The following is a 24950-nucleotide window of genomic DNA, read 5'->3' as shown; positions in this document are numbered from 1 at the left end:
CAGGTGCAGAGTAGGCAGAGGTTTGGAATTTAAAAGATTCTGGTCTAGCCAAGGGAATGTGGTTATCACAGAGTGGCAAAGGAGTTGGAGACGCGTGCAAAAGGGATGATAGTATTTGACTGTAGACTTTATGATCAGTAGGAGGGGAAATGAGGACATGAGAAGTGCTGAGGTACATGAAAAGGTAGAATCAATGGATTGTAGGTCCCGGCGGGGTGGGAGAACTTAAAGACAGCATTAGAAGGAGGAAGCGGAAGGTGTGGAAGGAAGTGATAGGGGAATGTGTGTGGGGGGGGGCTTGCAGTGATTGATAATGGTGAGGTCTAGGGTTTGAACCCAGAAGTGAATGATGGAGTGGTAGGTAAGGAATTGAGAGACAAAAGTATTAGAGCAATTATGCAAATAACAACACCAGGACACTAATAGAGTTGGAGAGGATGACAGGAAGCCAGGAGCTAAAATTTTAGAGTGAGAAGCAGTGATTTGCAGTGAGCAAATGACCCCAACAAGGAAAGGACAGTGAGTGGTATATACACTGATGAAATTTTGAAATTTGGAGGTGTTTTTGTTTTTGATGTCATGTAAGCGTTTACTGAGCATTTACTTTTTACAAAGTGTTCTAGATCTACTGTATCATTGATTTGTCCCAGGAAACAAATGGTGTAGGTTCTGGTATTGGTGAGTAAATTAGCGTCCGTAGGTAGTTTACACAAGGTTCATAGTGCCGAGCTTAGATTGGAAGCCAGAACTCTGGATTTTTTCCTACCACCTAGCACTGCCTCTCTCGCCCTAAGTGTTGATTTGGTTTCAACTACAGGTGAGTGGGGCCAATAGAAAGAGCTATGTGGCAGTTTTATGGAAGAGAACACAGCAAAGGAAGTCCAAAGTGTGATTCTTATCCTGGACATCATCACTCGTAATTCTCTTCACCTCCTCTTTGTGAGGGTGGACCTTTTAAGGAGAAGGGAAGAAGGATCCTCCCCAGTGGGAAGGAACAAGGAGGACAGTTCCCTCACTACCATTACCCACGGATACGAGGAAGGAAATGGGAGAGAGACAGGGCTTCATGGGAAGAAGTACCTTCAGGGAAAAGCTAAGTTTCAGTTAGAACACGAAGGTGAAGGAGACGTTCAGGGAAGAAGTTAAGGATGCAGGAGATGTTGCTGATAATAGGGCTTTTATTTTGTAGAATGGAATCCTAAAATGTGATGTTACTGGGTCAAAATCAATGTACTTTGTACATTTTAATATCTACTGCTAGACTGCTTGCTTTCCAGGGAATTTTGGCAGTTCACACTCCCACCAAGAGGATGTGAGAGAGGACCTGTTTCCCCACACCCTTTCCAGCACTGGGCAATTGTATCTTTTTCAATTTTTGTCGATCTGATTAAATTTTTTAAAGTTCTCGTTTTAATTTGCATTTCTGCTGGTAGTGATGATTGTAGTTTTTGGTTTTGTTTTTGCTATCAGTTGAGTTTGAAAAGCTAATGCAAACACTTGATTTAAGCTATTTCAAATAGGAAAGAATAGGGACGTAAGAGTGAGGGATTGGCTCATTGGTCTCTATTTTTAAAGAGATAACGCATGCATCCCTTGGTGTATGGAAGGTTTGCTTTCTGGCCAAGTTGGTTGCAGAATAAAAATGCTGATTTTGAGATTCAATCCCATTGTTCCATAAACTCCTAATTATACATGAGGTTGAGCTTCTTTTGTGTATTAATGATTAGGTATTGTGTAAATTGCCTATTATTCATTTTCTGTTGGATTATTTGTAGATTCCCTGACCCTGACTTTTGGAGTTTCAATTTTATCTAAGAATGCCTTGGACTTAATGAAGCATACAAATGTTGTCTCTAGTTTCTTCAAAATATTTTATAGCTTTCTTTTTAAAATCAGATCCTTAATCCATGGGGAATTTTATTTTTTGTATGTATAAGAACTTAACCTCACTTTTTTCTGGAAGAGACTGTAGGTTAGCTGAATAATACATCCCTCCCCCTCCTGGTTTAAGGAGACTTTGATCATCTGTCTGCTGGTACCATTGCTGAATGAATAACAATAACTTTATTCTAAGTTTTAATATCTGATAGGACAAGACTCTTCCCTTTCTTTCCTTTTTTCTTTCTTTCTTTTTTTGAAGAATTATTGGTAATTCTCGCAAGTTCTTTCATTTACATTTAAAAATCATTTTTGCTGTTGTGGAATTATTGGAATTGCATAAAATATATTAATTGGACTGGTTGGCATGCAGGAACGTGTACCTCTCTTTATTCAGATGTCACATGTCCTTTAAAACATATTTTGTAACTTCATCTAGATTTTGTATATTTCTTATTAAACTTATTCCTAGGTATTTTGTAATTTTGGTCACCCTTGTGAATGGGATATTTATTTCTAAATGGTTACTAATAGAAAGAAATGCTGTTGAATTTTGTACATTTATCGTGATTCTTTGGACCTTCTACCCATTATCATGTTTTCTGCTCATTATTAATAGTTTTCTGGCTTGGACTCTTGGGCTCTTTTTAGTTTTTAAATTACAGTTTTATTGAGATTTAATTCAGATACCATAAAATGACCCTTGTGAAGTACACAATTCAGTGGTTTTCAAAGCTGTGCAATTGTCATCAGTGTGTACCTGCAGATCATTTTCGTCACCCAGAAAGAAACCCGTGCCCATTGGCAGTCACTCCCCATTCTTCTCTCCTTGTAACCCCTGGCAACCACTACTCTTGATTCTGTCTCTGTGGATTTGCCTATTCTGGGCATTTCATGTAAATGGAATCATACACTGTGTGGCCTTTGGTGTCTGGCTTCTCTCACTGAACATAATGTTCTCCAGGTTCATCCGTGTTGTAGCCTGTGTCAGTACTTCGTATCTTTTTGTCGCCGAATAATATTCCATTGTGTGGCTAAAACCACATTTTGTTTATCCATCTATTAGTTGTTGGCTATTTGGATTGTTTCCACGTTTTGGCTATTATTATTAATGCTGCTATGAATATTTGTATACAAAACTTGTGTGGACATGTTTTCATTTCTCCTAGAAGTAGAATTGTTGGGTCACATGGTAACTAACTTTTTGAGAAATAGCCATACTGTTTTTCCAAAGCAGCCATGCCATTTTTTTCCCACCAGTACTGTCTGAGGGTTCCAATATTTTCACATCCTCACTAACATTTGTTAATCTTCCATGTTTGTAGCCATCCTAGTAATGTGAAGTGGTATCTTGTTGTTTTTTTGTTTTTTGTTTTTTTCCCCTTCCACCTCCCCCCACCCGGCACTCAGGTTCAAGCCGTTGTTTCTCAGTCTAGTTGTGTAGGACACAGCTCCCTGGCCCATGCTGGTATTATGAGCCTTGCGCTCTACTGGGCTGAGGCAGTCAGTTGCCAGCTCACGGCAGCTCACAGCAGCTCTCGCCGGCTGCTGGCCACTCAACGCTGGCTGCAGGCCACTCATGCTGGCCACCAGCCGCTCTTAGCAGCACACAGCAGCCCGCCGAAGCCCAGCTCCAGGGAGAGCTGTTGTTCACGATCTTAGCTGTAGAGAGCACAGCTCACTGGCCCATGTGGGAATCAAATCGACCTCAGCATTAGGAGCATGGCGCTCCAACCACCTGAGCCACCGGGCACATATCTTGTTTTGATTTGCATATCCCTAGTGACTTAAATGATGTTATACATCTTTTCATATGCTTATTGGCCATTTATCTTTGGAGAAGTATCTATTCAAATCCTTTGCTCATTTTTTAATTGGGTCATTTGTCTTTTGTTGGGTTGTAAGAATTCTTTATATATTCTGTATACAAGTTCTTTATCAGCTCTGTGGTTGGCAAAAATATCCCATTTTGTGGGTTGTCTTTTCACTTTCTTGATATTACCTTTTGAAGTTTTTCATTTTGATGAAGTCTAATTTATTTGTTGTATCTTTTGTTTCTTATACTTTTGGTGTCACATCTAAAAAACCATAGCCTAATCCAAGGTGACAAAGATTTAACACATAGTTTAAGAGTTTTGCAGTTTTAGCTCTTTCATATAAAGTATGATCTTTTAGTTAATGGTTGTCAGGTAGGAGTCCAGCTTCATTCTTTTGCAACATTTGTTGAAAAGGTAAGTCTAACAGTTGCTGAAAACTGGTTGACCATAACTAAGGGTTTACTTCTGGACCTCATTTCTGTTTTTCTTTTTTAAGATTTTTATAATATTAAAATATAGCTAACATACAATATTATGCTAGTCTCAGGTTATTCAACAGTACCCACCTAGCACTATACAGAGTTATTACTACATTATTGATTATATTCCCTATGCTAAAGAAGTGATCACCATAGTAAGTCCAGCAACCATCCGACACTGTACCGCGCTATCACGATATTATTGATCTTCCCACCCTTTTAAAATTTTTCAATTAAAGTTGACATTCAGTATTATTTTGTATTAGTTTCAGGTGTATACCATAATGCTTAGACATTTGTATAATTTAGGAAGTGATCCCCCTGACTAGTATCACCTGGCCCTATACAGTTACTACCATATCGTTGGTTACATTCCCTATACTATATATCTCCCTGACTGTTTTATAACTACCAATTGGACCTCATTTCTATTCCATACAATCTTGTATCTATCCTAATGCTAATACTACACTGTCTTGACTATTGTAGCTGTGTAATAAGTATGAAATCAGCAAGTGTGAATCCTTGAACTTTGTTCTTTTTCAAAATTGTTTTGGCTATGCTGTGTCCCTTTCATTCCCAAATGAATTTTAGGGTCACCTTGCCAGTTTCTGCAAAACAGCAGCTGGGACTTTGATAGGGATTGCTGTTCTCTGTTGATCAATATTGGGAGTATTGCCATCTTGACAACACTAGCCTTCCAATCTGTGAACATGAGGAGGCTTTCCATTTATTTAAGTCATCTTTAGTTTGTCTCAGTGTTTTGTAGTTTTTTTCTGTACAAATCTTATACTTCTTTTGTTAAATTTATTCCTAAATATTTTTTTTTTCCAATGGTAATAAAAAGAAGTGTTTTCTGACTTATTTTCGGATTGTTCATTGCTAGCGTGTAGAAATAGAACTGATTTTTTAAATTTTTATTTCAGGACTTTTTTCCAAGTCGGATTGTTCATTGCTAGCGTGTAGAAATAGAACTGATTTTTTTTTTTAATTGGGGAAGGGGAACAGGACTTTATTGGGGAACAGTGTGTACTTCTAGGACTTTTATTTTTCTTTCGTTTTTTCCAAGTCACGTTGTTGTCCTTTCAACCCTAGTTGTGGAGGGTGCCATTCAGCTTCAAGTTGTTGTCCTGTCAGTCTTAGTAGTGGAGGGTGCAGCTCAGCTCCAGGTCAAGTTGCCTTTGTTAGTTACAGGGGGCGCAGCCCACCATCCCTTGCGGGAGTCGAACCGGCAACCTTGTGGTTGAGAGGATGCGCTCCAACCAACTGAGCCATCCGGAGCTCAGCGGCAGCTCAGCTCAAGGTGCGTGTTCAATCTTAGTTGCAGGGGGCGGAGCCCATCATCCCTTGCGGGACGCGAGGAATTGAACTGGCAACCTTGTGGTTGAGAGCCCGCGTTCCAACCAACTGAGCCATCGGAGGCAGCTCAGCTCAAGGTGCCGTGTTCAATCTTAGTTGCAGGGGGTACTGCCCACCATCCCTTGCAGGACTCCAGGAGTTGAACCGGCAACCTTGTGGTTGAGAGCCCACTGGCCCATGTGGGAATCGAACCGGCAGCCTTCGGAGTTAGGAGCATGGAGCTCTAACCGCCTGAGCCACCGGGCCGGCCCTAGAACTGATTTTTATATATTGATCTTGTATTCTGCAATCTTGTTGAACTCATTCCATTTTTTTTTTGTAGATTTCTTAGGATTTCCTATATACAAGATCATGTCATCTATGAATACATATAGCTTTACTTCTTTTTAATCTGGCTGCCCTTTCCTTTTTCTTGTTTAATTGCTCTAGTATAACGTTGAATAGAAGTTGCAAGAGCAAACATCCTTGCCTTTTCCTGATCTTTCCCCAAGCATAATAAGTCTTTCACAATTACTATGTTAGCTGTGAGTGTTTCTTAGATGCTCTTTTTCAGGGTCGAAAACCTCCCTTGTATTTCTATTTATCATGAAAGGGAATCTTGGGTTCTTAAAGGGTTAAATGAGATAATGCATGTAAAGTGCTTGATCCATACTAGGGCTCTATCAAACAAGGGGCAGTCCTGGTGAATACTTAACTGTATACATGTTCTTTTACATGTCTCTTAATTTTTCTGGGAAATATTTAATAAAGGGTGGAATTGAGAATTTGCAAAAATGTTGTCCTTTTTTTTAATGGGAATTTAGGAGATAAACACTTATCAAGGAGCCTAAAATATACTTGAAGGAGTCTGAGTCCTTTTCAAAAAGAATATAGAAAAGATTTTACATATAGAAGACTTGTCTGATATTATTCAAATGTACAGAATTAAACCTGTGGGTAGGGAATTAAAAGTATTGGCAATTTAATATTAATACATTATATTTCATTAGCTTTTTCCTAGCCTTTTCTCATACAAAATGATGACATTCTAAGTCTTTCATTCCTTCTTCAGTGAAACCAAAAGTCAGTTCTTTGAAAAAAAATCAAAATTGACGAAGCCTTAGCTAGATGGGTAAAGAAAAAAATACAAGATGCAAATTACAGAAATCAGAAATGAAAATGGAGACATTACTGATTCTGCAGAAATAAAAATGATTAAAAGAGGACTATGAATGGAGGTATGCCAACAAATTAGATAACCTAGATAAGATGGACAAATTCATAGGAACACAAAACCTACCAAGATTGAATCACAAAGAAATAGAAAATTTGAATAGACCTGTATCAAACTGGTAAGGAGGTTGAATCCATAATCAAAAATCTCCTAACAAAGAAAAGCTTTGGAACTGATGGCTTCACTGGCGAATTCTACCGATCATTTAAAGGACTAATTCCAATCCTTCTCAAACTCTTCCAAAAAAAAGTGAAGAGAGGGTGGCCAGTTGGCTCAGTTCGTTAGAGCGCAGTGTTCATAACACCAAGTTTGCCAGTTCGATTCCCACATGGGCCAGTGAGCTGTGCCCTCCATGACTAGATTGAAAACGACTTGACTTGGAGCTGATGGGTCCTGGAAAAACACACTGTTGCCCAATAAAATTAAAATAATAAAATAAAAAAACCTGAAGAGAAGAGAACACTTCTTAATTCATTCTATGAGGCCAGCATTGCCCTGATACCAAAGTTAGATGAAGACAATATGAGAAAACTACAGACCAATATCACTTATGAACATTGACAGAGAAATTCTCAACAAAATATTAGCAAACTGAATTCAGCAGCGTATTAAAAGGGATTACAATGACCAAGTGGGATTTATTCTTGGAATGCAAGGATGGTTCAACATACAAAAATCTATCAATGTAATATACCACATTAGGAACGAAGGGGCAAAAATCCACATGATTATCTTAGTTGATGTACAAGTGTCTTTTTCTTGTCCACATGAAACTAAGTAAAGTTTTATGATAGCATTCTCATTTTTAATGTTTCCTTCATGTTTCTTAATAGCTAACTTAAGCATTGTATACTTACGTGTTTCCCCGAAAAGGAGACCGGGTCTTATATTAGTTTTTGCTCCAACAGACACATTAGGGCTTATGTTCAGGGGATGTCATCCTGGAAAATCATGCTAGGGCTTATTTTCCAGTTATGGCTTATTTTCAGGGAAACACGGTAATCTTTATAACCCAATGGGTTAATCACTATTTTTATTTACATTTTACCAATAAAGAAATTGAATCTCACAAATATGCCTAAGGTTACCAAGATAGTGAGTGGCAGAGTTATCATGAAGGATATAGAGGACTCTGGTGTCCTCTAACTTTCCAGCAAAGCTCAACCACTTATTCAGTCTACTTTTTAATTGCTTGGATAAAGAATATTGTGTTTCTTTTGGAAATGTTCATCCATGTGTTGTTTTAACGTAGATTCAGATAGTTGCACATAAAACATCTACACTTGTGTGCTATCATTGTGTCCAATCAATTAATTAAATATTTAAGAATCTATGTGGGTATGGTTATCTCTTGATTCATGGAACATTTGGTTTGATAGCCAGTGATGGTCTAAACCTGTGGTTCCCAAACCGATTCTATGGGAAAACTCTTTCTTGGCTGTTAACAGTGTTCTTTTAAAAAAGACTTTCCCCTATGTGAGGCTTTGAAGTTAAATTTTCTTTTTAAATAAAGACAGGACCTCTCAAAACCTTTAAAAGATTTATTGTGAATTTCAAAAAAAATGGATTTGATATGCAGCATTTTACGGTTTTAAATTTGACACCCAACTCTTTGTCCATAGAGCAAAACTATACCAACAAATTGTTGATCCTGGGCATAAAGAAGAACAGTTTTATATACGTCAATAAGCTGATGTTTAGCTACAAGAAGGTACTATGAAGAAAGAGGATAGGAATATGAAGACTGGACAGTTCTGCCACCCTGTTGCTCTGAGACTCAGGAAAGCTTGTTCACTCTGCCAAGCCTCTTTCCTTTTGTGCAGAATGAGGGGTTGAATTATTGTCCTCAACTTATCTTCACTTTTTAATGTGAAAATTAGGAACTCCAGATATTTTTTTCTCAAACAGAAATTTGAAATTTCCTGAATTGAAAATTTATTGGAAACGTCTTGTTTTCTAACATGAATTAATCAAATAATAATTCCAGATATTGTTGCATAGGAGGAGACAACTTGGTCTTTGGGGCAGTTATTCTAGGTTTCAGTCTCAGCTTCATCACTTATTATTCTAGACAACGATAGTCTTAGACAAGGTACATAACGCCTTGAATCTTTGGCTTTCTCAGTGGTGAAAATGAGGGCGTTATTACTTACAGTGCCTATTAGTAATGGGTGCTTAGTAAATGGAAGCTGTTATTTAATTTGGGAAATCAGTAATTAAATGTGAATAATAAACATCTGAGTGTAAGAGTTTTAGTTATAGATCAGAGCCTAGGTGTGATTACTTCGCTTCCTAAAGGGACTTCAAACTCCATTTCTCCTGCTACTACCAGAGAGGGCATGCTGCTTATTGCATAAAGCAAAGCTGTCTGTGTGGTAGGAAGGAGAGAACAAAGATCCCAGGTGTTGCCAAGTTTTTCTCTGGGAATAACTGAAAACAAGTTAAAATACGCATCCTCATCAATCCAGAGCCAGCAAGCCACCTGGAATTTAGGGAGTTCTTAGACTTCAGCTAAGATTTCACACCAACCTCCTACAGTGTTTGTTAGTATAAACAGGTGAGGTGTGGAAAGAGAAACACTTAGGAAAGCATTCTAATGATTTCACTTGGGTAGAGTGATTACTCTGGTTACCCAACCCCTATCCAAATAGTTGAACAAGACATCTGGTTAAAACACTACACCATCTATTGTTTGTGATACCTTCCTTGAATCACACATAAGCAAGAGATACATCAGAGATCACACATTTCAGAAGTGGGTTGCTAAGTGATGTTGACATCCGCTTGTCTTCTGACTTGGGAGATGAGGACGTTAGACCAAGGCCTGGAGTAGGAAAAGGGCATAGAATAGGCCACACACTTCCTCCAGTCTCTCCTTTGCATTTCACTAGTGAGATTGATTGGGGTTCAGGGTATTTTTTTGCCCTAAAGGTTAATATTGCCCTTCTCCTACTAAGAACTTACACCTTTGTGTAATTAAATGCAGTATTATCCTAAATCCTTGGGAAAGCATTTCAGGGAAGGGGAGTTAGCTCTGAGGTGAAAAATCACCTTTTTTCTTAAAAAAATTGTTTTAAATCGGGGAACAGTGTGTTTTTCCAGGACCCATCAGCTCCAAGTCAAGTCGTTGTTTTTTTTTGTTTTGTTTTGTTTTTTCAATATGTTTGTGGAGGGCACAGCTCACTGGCCCATGTGGGAATCGAACCAGTGACCTTGGTGTTATGAGTACTGCGCTCGAACTGACTGAGCCAACCGGCCGCCCAGGAAAGATCATCTTGAACCAAGAGCTATTTCTCACTAAGACAGATCTGGATGGACCGGCCCAGGAGGATATTTGTGGTAGCAGCTGACATTAGACATTGGTCCTGAGAGATGAGAGGGAGGAGGTGTCAAGAGTTAAACCTTTCCGTTCAGGTATCAATTACCTTTATATCCATGGCAGCTATTTTGTCCAGTGATATCTCAAATGACCTCAAATGTTAGGAGATCTGAATGTAAACCAGAGTTCTGAAGAGCAAGCCAGTAAGGAGAGATGGCAGATTGCGCTAACCATTATCGAGCACTTACTGTGTACACCTGAATTTGTGTGGGGTGCTTCCACAAAATTCTTTTAAAGAGTTGCAATGTTTTCAATTGATGATGGGCATGATGGCATGTCTGTCTCATAGGATTGTTGAGGAAAATGTGGTGAAGATGGCTAGCACAGTTCCTGACAAAGTAGGAATTAATGAGTGATAGCAAGAAGAGCAATGTTTAAAAACTAGAGCAAAAAGAAACAAACATTGGCATGAGGTAGGATTCATTCATTTATTAATTCAAACATTTTCTACTGTATGCTAAGGCATAGCACCGTGTCTTGGGGATATAGAGATAAATGGGTTCTTTCCTCAAAAGAAAGTTCCTTTAAAAGAGAATTACAACCTGTGAAGTCCCAAAGAAATTAGTTTGGGAGGATCTTGAGACCAGTGACTGAGGTTATTGACTCTAACATTTCCTTGACTTTCCTGTTTCACCTCTCTTTTGTAAGTTCTGATAGCCAAACATGTTATTGCTAGGGAAACAATTGTAGCAACGCTAAGGCATTGTCTCCAGCCAAAACAGTGTTCTTTCTCAACAAAACTAGCATTGCAAAACTCATTGGCACCAAAATGGGAATGAATATTGAGACATATTTAGCTTTTGACTCACCTTGAAACCAGCCCTATCCAATGTAAATTGGAATAGTCTTTCGAAGTACATTTTGTCAATATGTATCAAGAACTTTAAAAATGTGTATATTTCGGGTGGTTGGTTAGCTCAGTTGGTTAGAGGGTGATGCTGGTAACTCCCGGGTTGCCGGTTCAATCCCTGCATGAACCAGTGTGAGCTGCACCCTCCACAACTAGATTGAAACAACTACTTGACTTGGAGCTGATGAGTCCTGGAAAAACACACTTAAAGTAAATTAAAAAGTTAAAAAAAAAATACATATATATATATATATATATATATATATATATATATGGATATTTCTTGGGTCATAATTTTAACTGGATCTTAAGGGGGAAAAATCCTAAATACAGAGGAACTTTATACACGGAAATGTTGGTTAAAGTGCTATTTTACTAGTGGAAAATCAGAAGCAATTGTAACATCTATATATAAATTGTTTTAGCCAATTGAAATATTATATAACCATTAAAATGGTTATAAGACAAAAATAAAATAAAAATGGTTATAAGGACTAATGCAGAAGAGAGTACTTGATACAATAAGAGTGCTCACAATTGTAGAATCTAAGAGGGGAGTCGCACACAGCAGAGAAAAGGAGAGCTCCCCAAACCTGACTGTATGCAGTGATGTGGGAAGTGGCGCTGGTTGGTGGAAAGGGTGGCGTGGAGAGATGGGACCCCAAGCCAGGAGAGAAAAAAACAGAAGAATCCTGCAAAGATCAAAAAGCAAAGGTGAATGGGTTCTTCTCAAGATGTTTACAGTCTAAAAAGGAGAAGCAAAGCCCCATTCCCCTGATAATTTAAAAAAAAAAAAGTTTGGAAGGGAGTTTGAATCAAAACCCTAAATCCTTTCCTTGGAGTGTGGGGAGCTAGAAGGAAATACACTAAAATGTAAGCCAGTTTGTATTGTATATATTATATGATATATATAGTAGTGTTTGGGGCCACAAACACCTCCCTCTTCCCCAATCTTACTCTAGTATTTAAACGTTCTTTACCTAACTTATACTAGGTTTAAAAATACTTGGGCCAGCCCGGTGGCTCAGGCAGTTAGAGCTCCATGCTCCTAACTCTGAAGGCTCCCGGTTCGATTCCCACATGGGCCAGTGGGCTCTCAAACACAAGGTTGCCAGTTCGATTCCTCGAGTCCCGCAAGGCATGGTGGGCAGTGTCCCCTGCAACTAATATTGAACAGGGCACCTTGAGCTGAGCTGCCACTGAGCTCCCTGATGGCTCAGTTGGTTGGAGCTCATCCTCTCAACCACAAGGTTGCCGGTTCGACTCCCACAAGGGATGGTGGGCTGCTACCCCTGCAACTAGCAATGGCAGCTGGACCTGGAGCTGAGCTGCGCCCTCCACATCTAAGACTGAAAGGACAACTTGAAACTGAACGGCACCCTCCACAACCAAGATTGAAAGGACAACAACTTGACTTGGAAAAAAGTCCTGGAAGTACATATTGTTCCCCAATAAAGTCCTGTTCCCCTTCCCCAATAAAATCTTTTTAAAAAATACATAAAACTGAAAGAAAACCTCGGTAGCCACCCTGTCCTGGTTATGAGTGCAGCTGTTTGAAACAGGAGTGCCAAATGAGTTCAGCATGTTGTGCATTTGACCCTTTGGATGCACCACTAGCCATACTGCTGGCTAGCGTGAGGTCTATTCCCACGGTGCATGTAGCATCATGATAGAATAAATAAAAGTGCATTCATCTTTGGCACTCTGTTTCCACTTTTCCCCTAATCTTTGAAAATATTTTACCAGAAATATATTTTTCTCACAAAGATAAGCAAAATTATTTCAACAGTTTTTCTCATCCTTGGTAAATAATGCTGTCATTCCATTGGCTTAAGCTTGAGTCCATCCATCTTAACATTTCTCTTACACCCCCCCCCCATATTTAATCAATTGCTGATCCTTTTGGCTCTACCTTTACAGTATAGCCCAAACCTGTCCTCTTCTTTCCCTCTTCACCATCCTATTCTAAACTACCATTCTCTTTCTCTTGCATTTCTATATAATAGTTTCCTTGCTAGTGTCTTGCTCTCTTTCATGCCTTCTACCATCCTTCACACAGCAGCCAGACTGACTTTGTAAAAAAAATTCTACTGATGATCCTGACACTCCTCCTGGACTTAGAATTAAGGCTCTGGGTTAATGGTTCTCAGCCCTGGCTATATATTAGAGTACGTTGGGAGCTCTCCCCCCTCTAGGAAATACCTGTGCCTACGCTGCACATTCAGGGCATCTGATTAAATTGTTTGGGGTGGGGATCTAGACATCCGTGATTCCCCTCAGTGCTTCTGATACGAAGTAAGGTTGGGAAACAAATGTTCGTTCCCCTGCCTACTTCTCAGACCTTACCTGCCAACTTGCTAAGCTTGTTCTGTCTCAGAAGTACTCCCCCAGTTTTGTTTTCACTTTTGAAATATACTTTTGTTTTAGAGTAGATTTAGATTTACAGAAAAGCTGCAAAAATAGTACATAGACTTCCCATATACCATTACTCTGTGTTCCCTATTAATGTATTACATTATTAGTTTGGTACTTTGGTCACAATTAATGAACCAATATTGATACATTTTTTATTTTATTTTTTTCATTTTATTTTTTTAGTACGTCACCAAAAAAAGTCATCAAAAAGGATTTATTCAGGAAAAGGAAAACGAAAAAAAACATGCAACACGTTACATACAAACCCGGCAAGTCACGTGCAGTCTGATACATTATTTTTAAAGTCCGTACTTGATGCAGATTGCCTTAGTTGTTACCTAATGTCCTTTTTCTGGTCCAGATTTCATCTAGGACACTACATTAGTTTAGTTGTCTCCTAGGGCTTCTCTTGGCTGTGACAGTTTCTCAGACTTTCCTTGTTTTTGATGACCTTGAAAGTTTTTAGGAGTACTGGTCAGGTATTTTGTAGAATTTCCCTCAATTGGCATTTGTCTGATGTTTTTCTCATGACTAGGTTGGGGTTGTGGGTTTGGAGGAGGAAGATCACATAAAATGCCTTTGCATCTTAGAAAGGCTACATGCCGTCAACATGATTTATTACTGTTGATGTTGACTTTGATCACCTGGCTGAGGTATTACTCGTCATGTTTCTGCGCTATAAAGTTAATCTTTTCTCTCCTTTTCCATACTGTACTCTTTGGAAAAAAGTCACTTGGCACAACCCACACTTTAAGAATAGAGAGTGATGTTCTACCTCCTTGAAGGCAAAGTATCCACGTAATTATATGGAATTCTGCACAGGATGCTTGTCTATTCTCCCCCATTTATTCATTCATTCATTCAATCATGAATTTATATCAGTACGGACTCAGGGATGTTTATTTTGTACTTTGGATTATAAGCCATTACTACTTTATTTTGTTCCTCAAATTGTACCAGTTCTGGCCACTGGGAGTTCTTTCAGTTGACTTCTGTATCCCTTTGTTATACCCCCCGTTATTGTAGGGTTTTTTTGAGAACTTTCTTACTTTCTGGCACTACAAGATTCTCCAACTTCACCTTGTATATTTCCTGCCCCAGTCCTAGAATCAGCTATTTTGGCAAGGAACCTAGTTCCTTTTATTAGAGAGTAGTATTAGAAACCGAGATCTGGCCATTGTGTGTGCTTACTGGGGGTGGGGTGAGGGGGTGCATGTTTTTGTTTCTAGGCTCTCAGCTGTCAGCAGGGACGTACACGTGTGTGTATTAAGCTAACTAGTTCTGTATGTGACCAACTCTATTAAGCTAAATGTGTCTATTCAGATCTCTCCAACACTAATTCATTACCACATGGATCATTCTGGCCTTCTTCCCTTGGTTATCTGTAATATCCCACTGCAACAATGAGAAAACTGGCTCCCACCATCTGTTTACTTCATTGTTCAATTCCAGTAGAGGTATATAGATACAGTGGCTTCTGATTTAACACATGGGAAACGACTTTATCAACTAGAGAAAACGGTGCTTCTATGCAGTTCCTTCTGCCTTTAGTCTGACAGATTGCATTCATTTCCTGTTATTTAGGTCAGCACCTTCCACCACCACCACCACTACTTTCAGTGAGGTTTTTTCATATATTTGTGATACAGTTAGCTTCTTATGTCACAGTCTGTGTTCCATCCTCTGACTTCCTAAATGATTTTTTTTAAATACATTTTATTGGGAATATTGGGGAACAGTGTGTTTCTCCAGGGTGCAGCTCAGCTCCAAGTCCAGTCGCCGTTTTCAATCTTTAGTTGCAGGGGGCGCAGCCCACCATCCCATGCGGGAATTGAACCAACAACCTTGTTGTTGAGAGCCCATGCTCTAAACAGCTGAGCCATTCGGCAGACCCTCCAGAAGCTCAGCAGCAGCTCATTGTCTTCAATCTAGTTGTGGAGGGCGCAGCTCACTGGCCCGTGTGGGAACCGAACCGGCAACCCTGTTGTTCAGAGCTCACACTCTAACCAACTGAGCCATCCGGCCACCCCCTAAATGATTTTTTAATTCTATATATACTTTAAGGTTCACTCTGCTGTAGAGTTCTATGGATTTTTAAAAACACATAATGTCATATATCCAATTGTTTCAGTTTTTGCATTTTGTTGTCTTTCTGTCTGGAATACTCTTGGCGTATGTTTTTCCATGGCTAGACCTTTATCTTTCATAAGATCTTTGCTGAAATGTTATTTCCTTAAAGAGGCCTTCCTTGCACCTCCAATCCAAAGGAATCCCCTAGCATAAAATTGTTATTTTGCTGTGTGTATGTGGTTTGTTTTGGTCAGTCTCCCTCCAGTAGGATACAAATGTAATGAGAGCAGAAACTATATCTGTATCCTGGATACGGTGAGTATCTGGATCATGAATATTTGTTGGTAGATTCCTAGGTGTGTCTGGCATTGCTTATTCCTAGCGCATGTTTTAATACTCATCAGTAGTGATTGAAAGCAGGCTTGTTCAGTTGGGCTTCCAGCTTATCCTGATTCACGACTTACAGAAGGGTTTTGCTTGCAAATTAGGTTAAGTATTTCAGTATATTGAAGATGTGCAATTACCCTGATTGTTCTCTCCTACAATGTTTATAGCCTTTTTTAAAAAAGTTGTTTTTTTAATGTGACTCAATCTCTGGTCCTACATATAATTGTTTAGTACCATGGATTTCCCAGCCTGTTTGTACATTAGGATCAGTTGAGAAGCTTTAAAAAAAAAAGTACTGATTCTCTGGCTCCATCCCCGACTTACTGATCTCCAGGAAAATCCTGCAAATTTGTGTTTTTAATAGCCAGCTTATTTATATTAGTCAGAACATTTAGAGTTAAAAAATCTCAGGTATTAATAATGTACAATGAGATTTGCTGAAAGTATCTGGAGGATTTCAGTTTATAGCTACAACAATCAAAGCTTATACAAAATGTTCTTTTAACTTGGACTAACTTTTTCTGCAACTTTTCAAGCCTTTACTGTACGGTAGTTCGTGGGGAATATTATATATAGAGAGATGAATTACGGACACTGCTTTCAAGGAGCCTGTATCTTCTGGTAAGGCAGTAGAATGAGTGTAATAATCACAGTAGAAGGGAGAAAATAATAGGTGCATAACAGAGGTAGAAAACAATTTTGGTATTTAAAGATGAGTGGTCATTCACACCCTGACAAGGTAAAAGTAGAGTCTAATTCTTAAAGAGAAGGTACAGAGACATCCCAATCCTCTGCAGGGTGCTGTAAGGAAACTGGACTTTAAGAAGGGAGCCTATCTATGTAATTTTACTAACAATTGTCATTCCAGTAAATTAAAAAAAGAAGGGGGAGCCTATTACAAGCCAGAAGGCAATAGCCAAATTGGTAAGAGGCCCGGAATGGTCAGGAGCTAAAATCCAGACTGTCAGAGCTGTGAGTGGTTCTCCTAATAGAGCTCTAGAGTTCTCAACAGAGCTTTTCCATTTCAATATGAAGTTTTTACAGTATTTTAAACATACAAAAAATTATTAGCAATATTTATGTACCACTGGTGTAATTTTTTAAAATAACTGTATACCAAACTTCGGGTTTTGTTTTGTTTTATTTTTAAGTTGTTTTTTTAAGTATATCCTGGGAAGGATATCCAGTCCAAATCAAATCCTTCATGGTGCACATAAAGGCAGCTAAAATCTGGGGGTTAAACTTGTTTGGTCCGAGGTCATGGTGCAGAATCGAGGCAAGAACCTCAGGCATGTCCTACATTCTTGTCAGCTTGAGATCAATCTCTTTCTCCTGTTGCTTGCTGGTTGTTAAGAGGCATTTCTTGAGGACAGAGACTATTGTATTCATCTTGAAGTCCCTTGGACATAGTAAGGAATAGACAATAACAGTAGACAGGTGTTGCAGGAAAGGCTGGATAGATGGATTTGGCTTTTTTAAATTAGACCTTGAAGGAAGGCAAGGATTTAGCTCTGTGGAAATTTCGTCATTAGATGTATACATGAACTGTTAAATTTGTTAAGTACTAGACACCTAAAAGGGAAATAGTGAGAAAATAATCTGGAAAGCTAGATTGGGGCCACATGATAGGAACAACTTGAATACCAAGCTGAGGATTTTTGAATTTATTATTCAGTCAACTGAAGAGTTGTTTTTTTGTTTTTTTAAGATTTTATTGGGGGACGGGAAACAGGACTTTATTGGGGAACAGTGTGTACTGTTCCCCAGTACACACTGGATTTTTTTTCCAAGTAAAGTTGTTGGATTTTTTTTCCAAGTAAAGTTGAAGTTGTCCCTTAAGTCTTAGTTGTGGAGGGCACAGCTCAGCTCCAGGTCCAGCTGCCATTGTTAGTTGCAAGGGGCACAGCCCACCATCCGTTGCGGGACTCGGGGAGTTGAACCGGCAACCTTGTGGTTGAGAGCCCACTGGCCCATGGGGGAATCGAACCAGCAGCCTTCAGCGTTAGGAGCACGGAACTCTAACCGCCTGATCCACTGGGCCGGCCCCCAGCTGAAGAGTTTTAAGCAGAGGAATAACGCGCATGCACAATTAGGAAGAAGAATTAGAAGGAAGGAGAGAAATTAAGTATTTTGACAATTCACTTGAGGTGTTACAAAAGCTTGATTACAGATGCTGGTGGTGGGAATGGAAATGTGGTTACAGATGTAATGTAGAAACCTGATAACTAATGAAGTATGGAGTTCAAGTGTGAGGTACTCAGAGATGAGGCTGAGATTCCAGGTATCATCTTAGCCTGTGTATTTGGGAGGGTGGTGGTAGTTAACACATGTACAGTGGTTTTAATGGTACATTTGAGGTACAGGTGCCACATCTAGGTGGAAATGTTAATAGCCTATTGGAAATGCGCTCTTAAACTAAAGAAGAGATTACAGGTCCCGAAATTAAATTAAGAGTCACCTAAGGAGAAAGGGTGGTTGAAAGCTGAGGATTAAATGAGATTGCCAAGGAGGGAGGTATAGAGACAAAAGACAAGGAAACATCCTTAGAGAACTTTCTACATTGAGAGGGATGGAAGAAGAGGAGCCAGAGAGACAAGGTGCGTTGGTCAGAGACAAAGTGAAACCTGAGAACAGTCCGAGGAGGAGTAGGGAATATAGTTATTGTAGGGAAACATTTGATTTACAGATTCTTTAGTAAAATGTGTACACAGTTCATATTATATGCTAGGTTATATGCCAGTAGGTAAAAGGATATAAGTTAATGAAAAGCATTATATTTTGCAGGAAACCTACATTATTATATCATTATATATTTATAAACAGAATAGTTGTTTAGCATTGGAGAATGTTTTGCTGGACCCAGAGAGTGAAGAAATCTTTAATTTTTTAAACTTGAATTTGAGAGGAGAATATTGATTTTAATCCGTAGTCTTTTTAATTGAAAGCCTTGTTTTAAAAGACAAGAAATTTTATTTATTTATTTTTTGTTCTCTGGGGTAATAGCTGCTATAACTGACAGGATAAATGCTGAATAGTGAAGTTTTACTGTACTTCAACACCTACCTTCAACACTTTTTAGCGTATTTTCCTAGATGTATTCATAAGTATTCTGCTGGGGTAAACATATCTACATATGTCCTGTTGGTTTTTCCCAAAGTAACTTTTTGTTCTTTTCCTTTTCAGGATCTGACTGGCATAGAATCTATGGATCAATGTCGCCATACCTTGGAACAACATAACTGGAACATAGAGGTATAATAGGATTTATTCTGAGCTTGTTTTTCCCTGGTCTGATAATGATTCAAAGGCATGTAGTTTTCCACAGCAGGAATCTTCTTGCAGTAGATTTCTTTCAAATTTACAACTCTTTAAGTCTTTAAAAATAAGTGGAAAAGGTGAAGATTTATGATCAAAGTTGTAAAATCATAGAAAAGATGGTGCTGACCAAATCCCTCAGTATAGTGCTCCTCCTTCTTTATTCTTTCTTAATGGCTCTTTGGGAAAACTGTTGTTCTTTTATGTATTTTTTTTTAAAGATTTTATTGGGGAAGGGGAACAGGACTTTATCGGGGAACAGTGTGTACTTCCAGGACTTTCTTCCAAGTCAAGTTGTTGTCCTTTCAATCTTATTTGTGGAGGGTGCCGTTCAGCTTCAAGTTGTTGTCCTTTCAGTCTTAGTTGTGGAGGGCGCAGCTCAGCTCCAGGTCCAGTTGCCGTTGCTAGTTGCAGGGGGCACAGCCCACCATCCCTTGTGGGAGTCGAACCGGCAACCTTGTGGTTGAGATGATGTGCTCCAACCAACTGAGCCCTCTGGGAGCTCAGCGGCAGCTCAGCTCAAGGTGCCCTGTTCAATATTAGTTTTAGGGGGCTCTGCCCACCATCCCCCGCGGGAGTGGAGGAAACCGGCAACCTTGTGTTTGAGAGCCCACTGGCCCATGTGGGAATCGAACCGGCAGCCTTCCGCATCAGGAGCACGGAGCTCGAAGCACCTGAGCCACCGGGCCATCCACTGTAATAGATACTTTAATGCGAACCTTCTTATTGCATACCATGTTTCCCCGAAAATAAGACCTAGCCAGACAATCAGTTCTAATGCGGCTTTTGGAGCAAAAATTAATATAAGACCCAGCCTTATTTTACTATAATATAAGACTGGGTCTCATATAGTATAATACATCATATATCATATCATAATACTGGGTCTTATATTAATTTTTGCTCCAAAAGACGCATTAGAGCTGATTGTCTGGCTAGGTCTTAAAAAATGGTAGTTTATTATTTTGGATTTTCTAGGTAGTTGTGTGATCTGCAACTTAAGTTATTTTTTTTCAGTATATTGGAGCATTTGTTTCTTTTACTTGATCATTGAATTGGTTAGAACAGTGTCAATTAATAATGGTAACAGCAAAAACACCTTGTCCTCACTCTAATGCCTCTTATGTTTTATTAGCATGTGTGATGTTGGTGGTTGTTTTGAGATAGATCCACTAGGATGTAAGCATCATGAGAACAGAGATGTTTCGTTGTGTTGTGTTGTGTTAACTGCTATATTCCCAACATCTAAAACTGATTCTAGTACCTCATAAGTTCTCAAATATCTGTTTACTGTTTGTCTATTCTTGGCATATCAAGAGTGCATGTTGAATTTTATCCAACACCCTTTAATCTCTGTTGAAATTACTGTTTTAATTATGGTATGTTACTTGAATAGGGTGCTGGATTTCTGAAAACATATTCCTAAGTGATATGTAGTCATTCAACACCTTTTTTCCCCCCCTTCTTCTCCTCTCCCCACAATTCTGAGTCAAGCCGTTGTTTCTCAGTCTAGTTGTGGAGGACACAGCTCCCTGGCCCATGATGGTATTATGAGCCTTGGGCTCTACTGGGCTGAGCCAATCAGTCGCCGGCTGATGGCCGGCCGTTCACGGCCGCTCACGGCATCTCTCTCTAGCTGCTGGCCACTCAGGGTGGCTGCTGGCTGCTCAATGGCAGCACACTGCTGCTTACGCTGGCTGCCAGCTGCTCACGCTGGCTGCCAGCTGCTCACGGCAGCCCAGCTCCAGGTCTAGCTGTTGTTCTCAATCTTAGCTGTAGAGGGCGCAGCTCACTGGCTCATATGGGAATCGAACTGGCAACCTCGGTGTTAGGAGTTCGGCACTCCAAACACCTGAGCCACCTGGCTTGCCCTCAACACCTATTTTTGAGTAATTAATTTTAGGCTCTGGAATTATACGAGAGATTAAGACTAAGCCCCTACTCTCATGAAGCTTAATTCTAGATAATTTCAATTTGTAATAAATGCTGTGGATAAGATGAGTGTAGAAATGTAACAGATAGGATCTGTGGAGTTATTTTAAATAGGGTGGTCAAGTAAGGCCTTTCTGAAGACGTTATATTTGAGCTGACACCTGAATGATGAAAAGGAGTGATGAATGTGAAAATTTGGGGGAAAATGGTGTTGCTCTGTGTCCTACTTTGGTGCTGTCTTCTTGTTAGATTTTCATTTCAAGCATACGCTGGCTTTATAAAATGACCAACTTGATTAAATTAGGTGAGAAGTGTAAATAGCGTAGATTTGAAAGACAGCACTTGAAAACTTGTTTCTGCCTGTTTTCTATTATTTTTTTCATGTTTTTCCCCATCATTCATAATTTCTTTGTTTCACTATATCTTTCTTGAGAAAATGCTTTCTTTTTAAAGATTTTCCAAGTTTTTTAGCATTGGGTATACAAAGTATTATATCTTTCATTCTCCTGTGTCTGTTCTATTAACCCCTCTTCTCGTTTTTTTTGTTTGTTTGTTTGTTTGTTTTTATTGTTTTCCTTTTTTAAAAATGAGAGTTCCTAGAGACTGGTTTATCTTATTATTTGTTTTTTTATGAGATGTTCTCGTAATTATCAGTTCTTTTTGTCTGTTTTTGATTAAGGAAAAATTATATATTTTCACACTTTTATCGGTTTATATTCTTTTTTTAGCATTTTGATATTTTTTACAGCTTGGTTGACTGACTCTTTCTTACATTTGAGACTGTGAATTTTCTTCTGAAAATACATTTTTAAAGTTTTATTTTCTTCTTTGACCTAAGAATTGTTTAGGGACATGTTTAGAATTCCTAGTAGCTTACTTTTTTGTTTTTGTTTATCCTTTTTATATCAATTTATTTTATTTCATATAGGTATCTGTTGAGGTCCTTATGAATTAATAACTTTCCATTAATATGAAATAATACATATATTTTTTATTAAATATTTCAAACTTAGAGAAAAATATAGAGATAAAGGGAACAACCATGTATCTACCACCCAGCTCCTGAAAGCCAGACATTTTGCAATACTTATTTCAAATTGGATAAAATTGAAGCCTTATGTAAGTTGTTTAAATGTTGTTCCCAGACTCCCTTTCTTTTCCACCTTTCCTAGAAGGAACCATTGTTGTCAACTAGGTGTTTATCAAGGAATGTGTTTTTTGTGGGATAAAGATTTGGTGTCTAACTCAATCAGGCTTATTAAATGTACAAATAAAATCTGCTATTTCCACTTTTTTCTCTATTTACTTAATGAGACTACTTGACATGATGAACTAGAATAAGTTTTTACAAATTTCTTAATTTCCCAGTGGTAATGTCTTTTTTTCTAATTACAGAAACAATGCATGTTTGAAAAAAATTAAAATACAGAGTTTATAAAGTTGAAAATGAAACTTCTTGATAATCACACTTGATTATCAAATGAAACTTGAGATAACATTTGATGTTTTAGTATATTAATTATATGTCCTTTCAGACTTTCTGATGTCTGTAACTCTCCTTAATGTGCTGATAATATATATGGATATACTTTCCAATGTTAATAACAAATATATCAAAGAGAATGCTTACTTTTTGTACATGCTGGGGAAAGGCAGTACATGGTGCAGATAAAACATAATAATGAATTCTGTGTCTGTTTTGTGGGGAGACACTTTCTAAGTTTTATATAGTTTGACTATTTTATTTGACACAGACATGTGGCTATTAGAACTTTCTTGTAATAGTATTTGATAAGAAAGATAATAAAGACACAAGTTAACACCAGGTGATCCTTTTTGCTTTAAATTCTAGTATGATTTATTAATATTGCCCCGTTTTATTTCTTGGTTTACAATTTTCTGGTATAATATTAACCATCCTTTAACATGAAATGACTTACAGAAATATTAAATGCACATATATGTGCACACCCACACAGGCAAAGAATTCCAAAAAACGTAAAGAAAATGCTCACCCATACTCCTACCACTTCATGGATAACTAGTGTTAAATTTTAGTGTATATCGTTTCAGACTTTTTTAGGTTCATTTATATGGCTATGTAGATTTATATATAATTTCTTGTCATACAAATGAGATTATGCTGTATTCACAGTTTTTTTCACTTTAGCCTATTTTAGTAACTCATAAAAAATAATACAGGGCCGGCCCGGTGGCTCAGGGGGTTAGAGCTCCATGCTCCTAACTGCTAAAGTTGCCAGTTCTACTCCCACAAGGTGTGGTGGGCTGTGCCCCCTGCAACTAGCAATGGCAACTGGACCTGGAGCTGAGCTGCACCCTCCACAACTAAGGCTGAAAGGACAACAACTTGAAGCTGAACGGCACCCTCCACAACTAAGATTGAAAGGACAACAACTTGACTTGGAAGAAAGTCCTGGAAGTCCAATAAAGTCGTGGTCCCCTTCCCCAATTAAAAAAAACCCAAAAAAAAACACCATAAAATATATAAAATAATTTTAGTTTTAAAAAGTTTAAACAAAGCCTAAAATGAAATATGAAAAAAATCCACTCGAATCACTTCCCTACCACTATTTCTCAGTCCTACACCCACAATACAGCAATATTAAGAATTTCTTTTGATTTTTTTCCCCAAATATTTTATGCCTGTGTAAAAATATATATGCATTAATTTTTCCCAAACAAACAAGAGCTTTTCAAACTTTTGGGTGTCACTCTTTGCACTTAAGAATTATTGAGGCCCTCCAGAGAGCTTGTGTTTATATGGGTTATATCTACTGATATTTGTTAACATATTACAAACCAAAACTGAAATTTTTCTTAAAAGTTTATTAGTTTAAAAAAATAAACTCACTTGTTAACAAATTTTTGCAAATGTCTATAATATTATCTGGCTTGATAGAAAACAGCTGGATTTTCTGCCTTTAATCTGTGGAGATACATAATTTTAGTTGAAATACGTGAAGAAAATCTGCTTTCGCCCACATATGTGGTTGGAAATGGGAGGAGTATTTCAATAGCTTTTTCAAATAACTGGATAGTCTTTGATACTGTGATAGTTTCTTAAAGGTTAGTTGCAATATGGTATTTGAAAAAAATCATATCAAGGAACTTTTCATTCTCTTTTTTTCGTTGAAGTCTATTGGTCTTCACTTTGATCTTTTACCGATGCATGATTTCATAATTTCATGCATTGACTATTTGGAAAACCTTGGTTCACTGAATTAATATAGATCTTCCAGATGTTTGATGCATTTTGCTATATAACACGATTCATTTATAGCACCGCCAAACTCATCAGAAAAGCCTTTAAAAGGTATTAGGAAACTATCAAGCTTACAGTGGCAAATACAAGTTTTCCAAAATTCTAATTTTTGCCTGAAAGCTTAACTTTATAATTGATGACAAATATTATCAGTTCTGGTTTTTAAATAGCAGATTTGTTGATAACGTAATTCACGTACCAAACAATTCACCCATTTAAAATGTGAAATTCAGTCGTTTTTATTACATTCAGAGTTGTGCAGCCATTACCACAATCAATTTTAAAACATTCCATAAACTTTTTAGAATACTGAGAACATTACCCAGAAAGAACCCCCATTAGCTGATTCCCTCGTCCTCCTGTCCCTCCACTCCCCTCCCCTCTCCCCACCCCAGCCCTAAGCAACTGCTAATCTTCCTGTCTGTAGATTTTCCTCTCTGGACTTTCACATAAATGGAATCATAGTACGTGGTCTTTTGTGTCTGGCTTCTTTCACTTAACATAATGTTTTCAAGGTTCATCCATGTTGTAGCAGGTATCAGTACTTCATTTTGTGTGTGTGTGTGTGTGTGT

General features: G+C 38.2%; 1 protein-coding gene across 2 annotated transcripts in view; it reads left to right on the top strand.

Annotated features, from left to right (window-relative positions):
- The window catches only part of FAF2 (Fas associated factor family member 2), a 52733-nt gene that overhangs the window by 7917 nt on the left and 19866 nt on the right, over nucleotides 1-24950 (top strand). For both annotated transcript variants that reach the window (XM_019756096.3, XM_074313442.2), the window contains one exon: nucleotides 19031-19099. In XM_019756096.3, coding sequence (XP_019611655.2) covers nucleotides 19031-19099 — 69 coding nt within the window. The remainder of the gene's footprint in view (nucleotides 1-19030; nucleotides 19100-24950) is intronic.

The sequence above is a fragment of the Rhinolophus sinicus genome, chromosome 5 (assembly GCF_057876585.1).
Source record: "Rhinolophus sinicus isolate RSI-liver-muscle chromosome 5, RSI-T2T, whole genome shotgun sequence".
Classification (NCBI taxonomy): Eukaryota; Metazoa; Chordata; class Mammalia; order Chiroptera; family Rhinolophidae; genus Rhinolophus; species Rhinolophus sinicus.
This window is presented reverse-complemented; position numbering and strand designations above follow the sequence as displayed.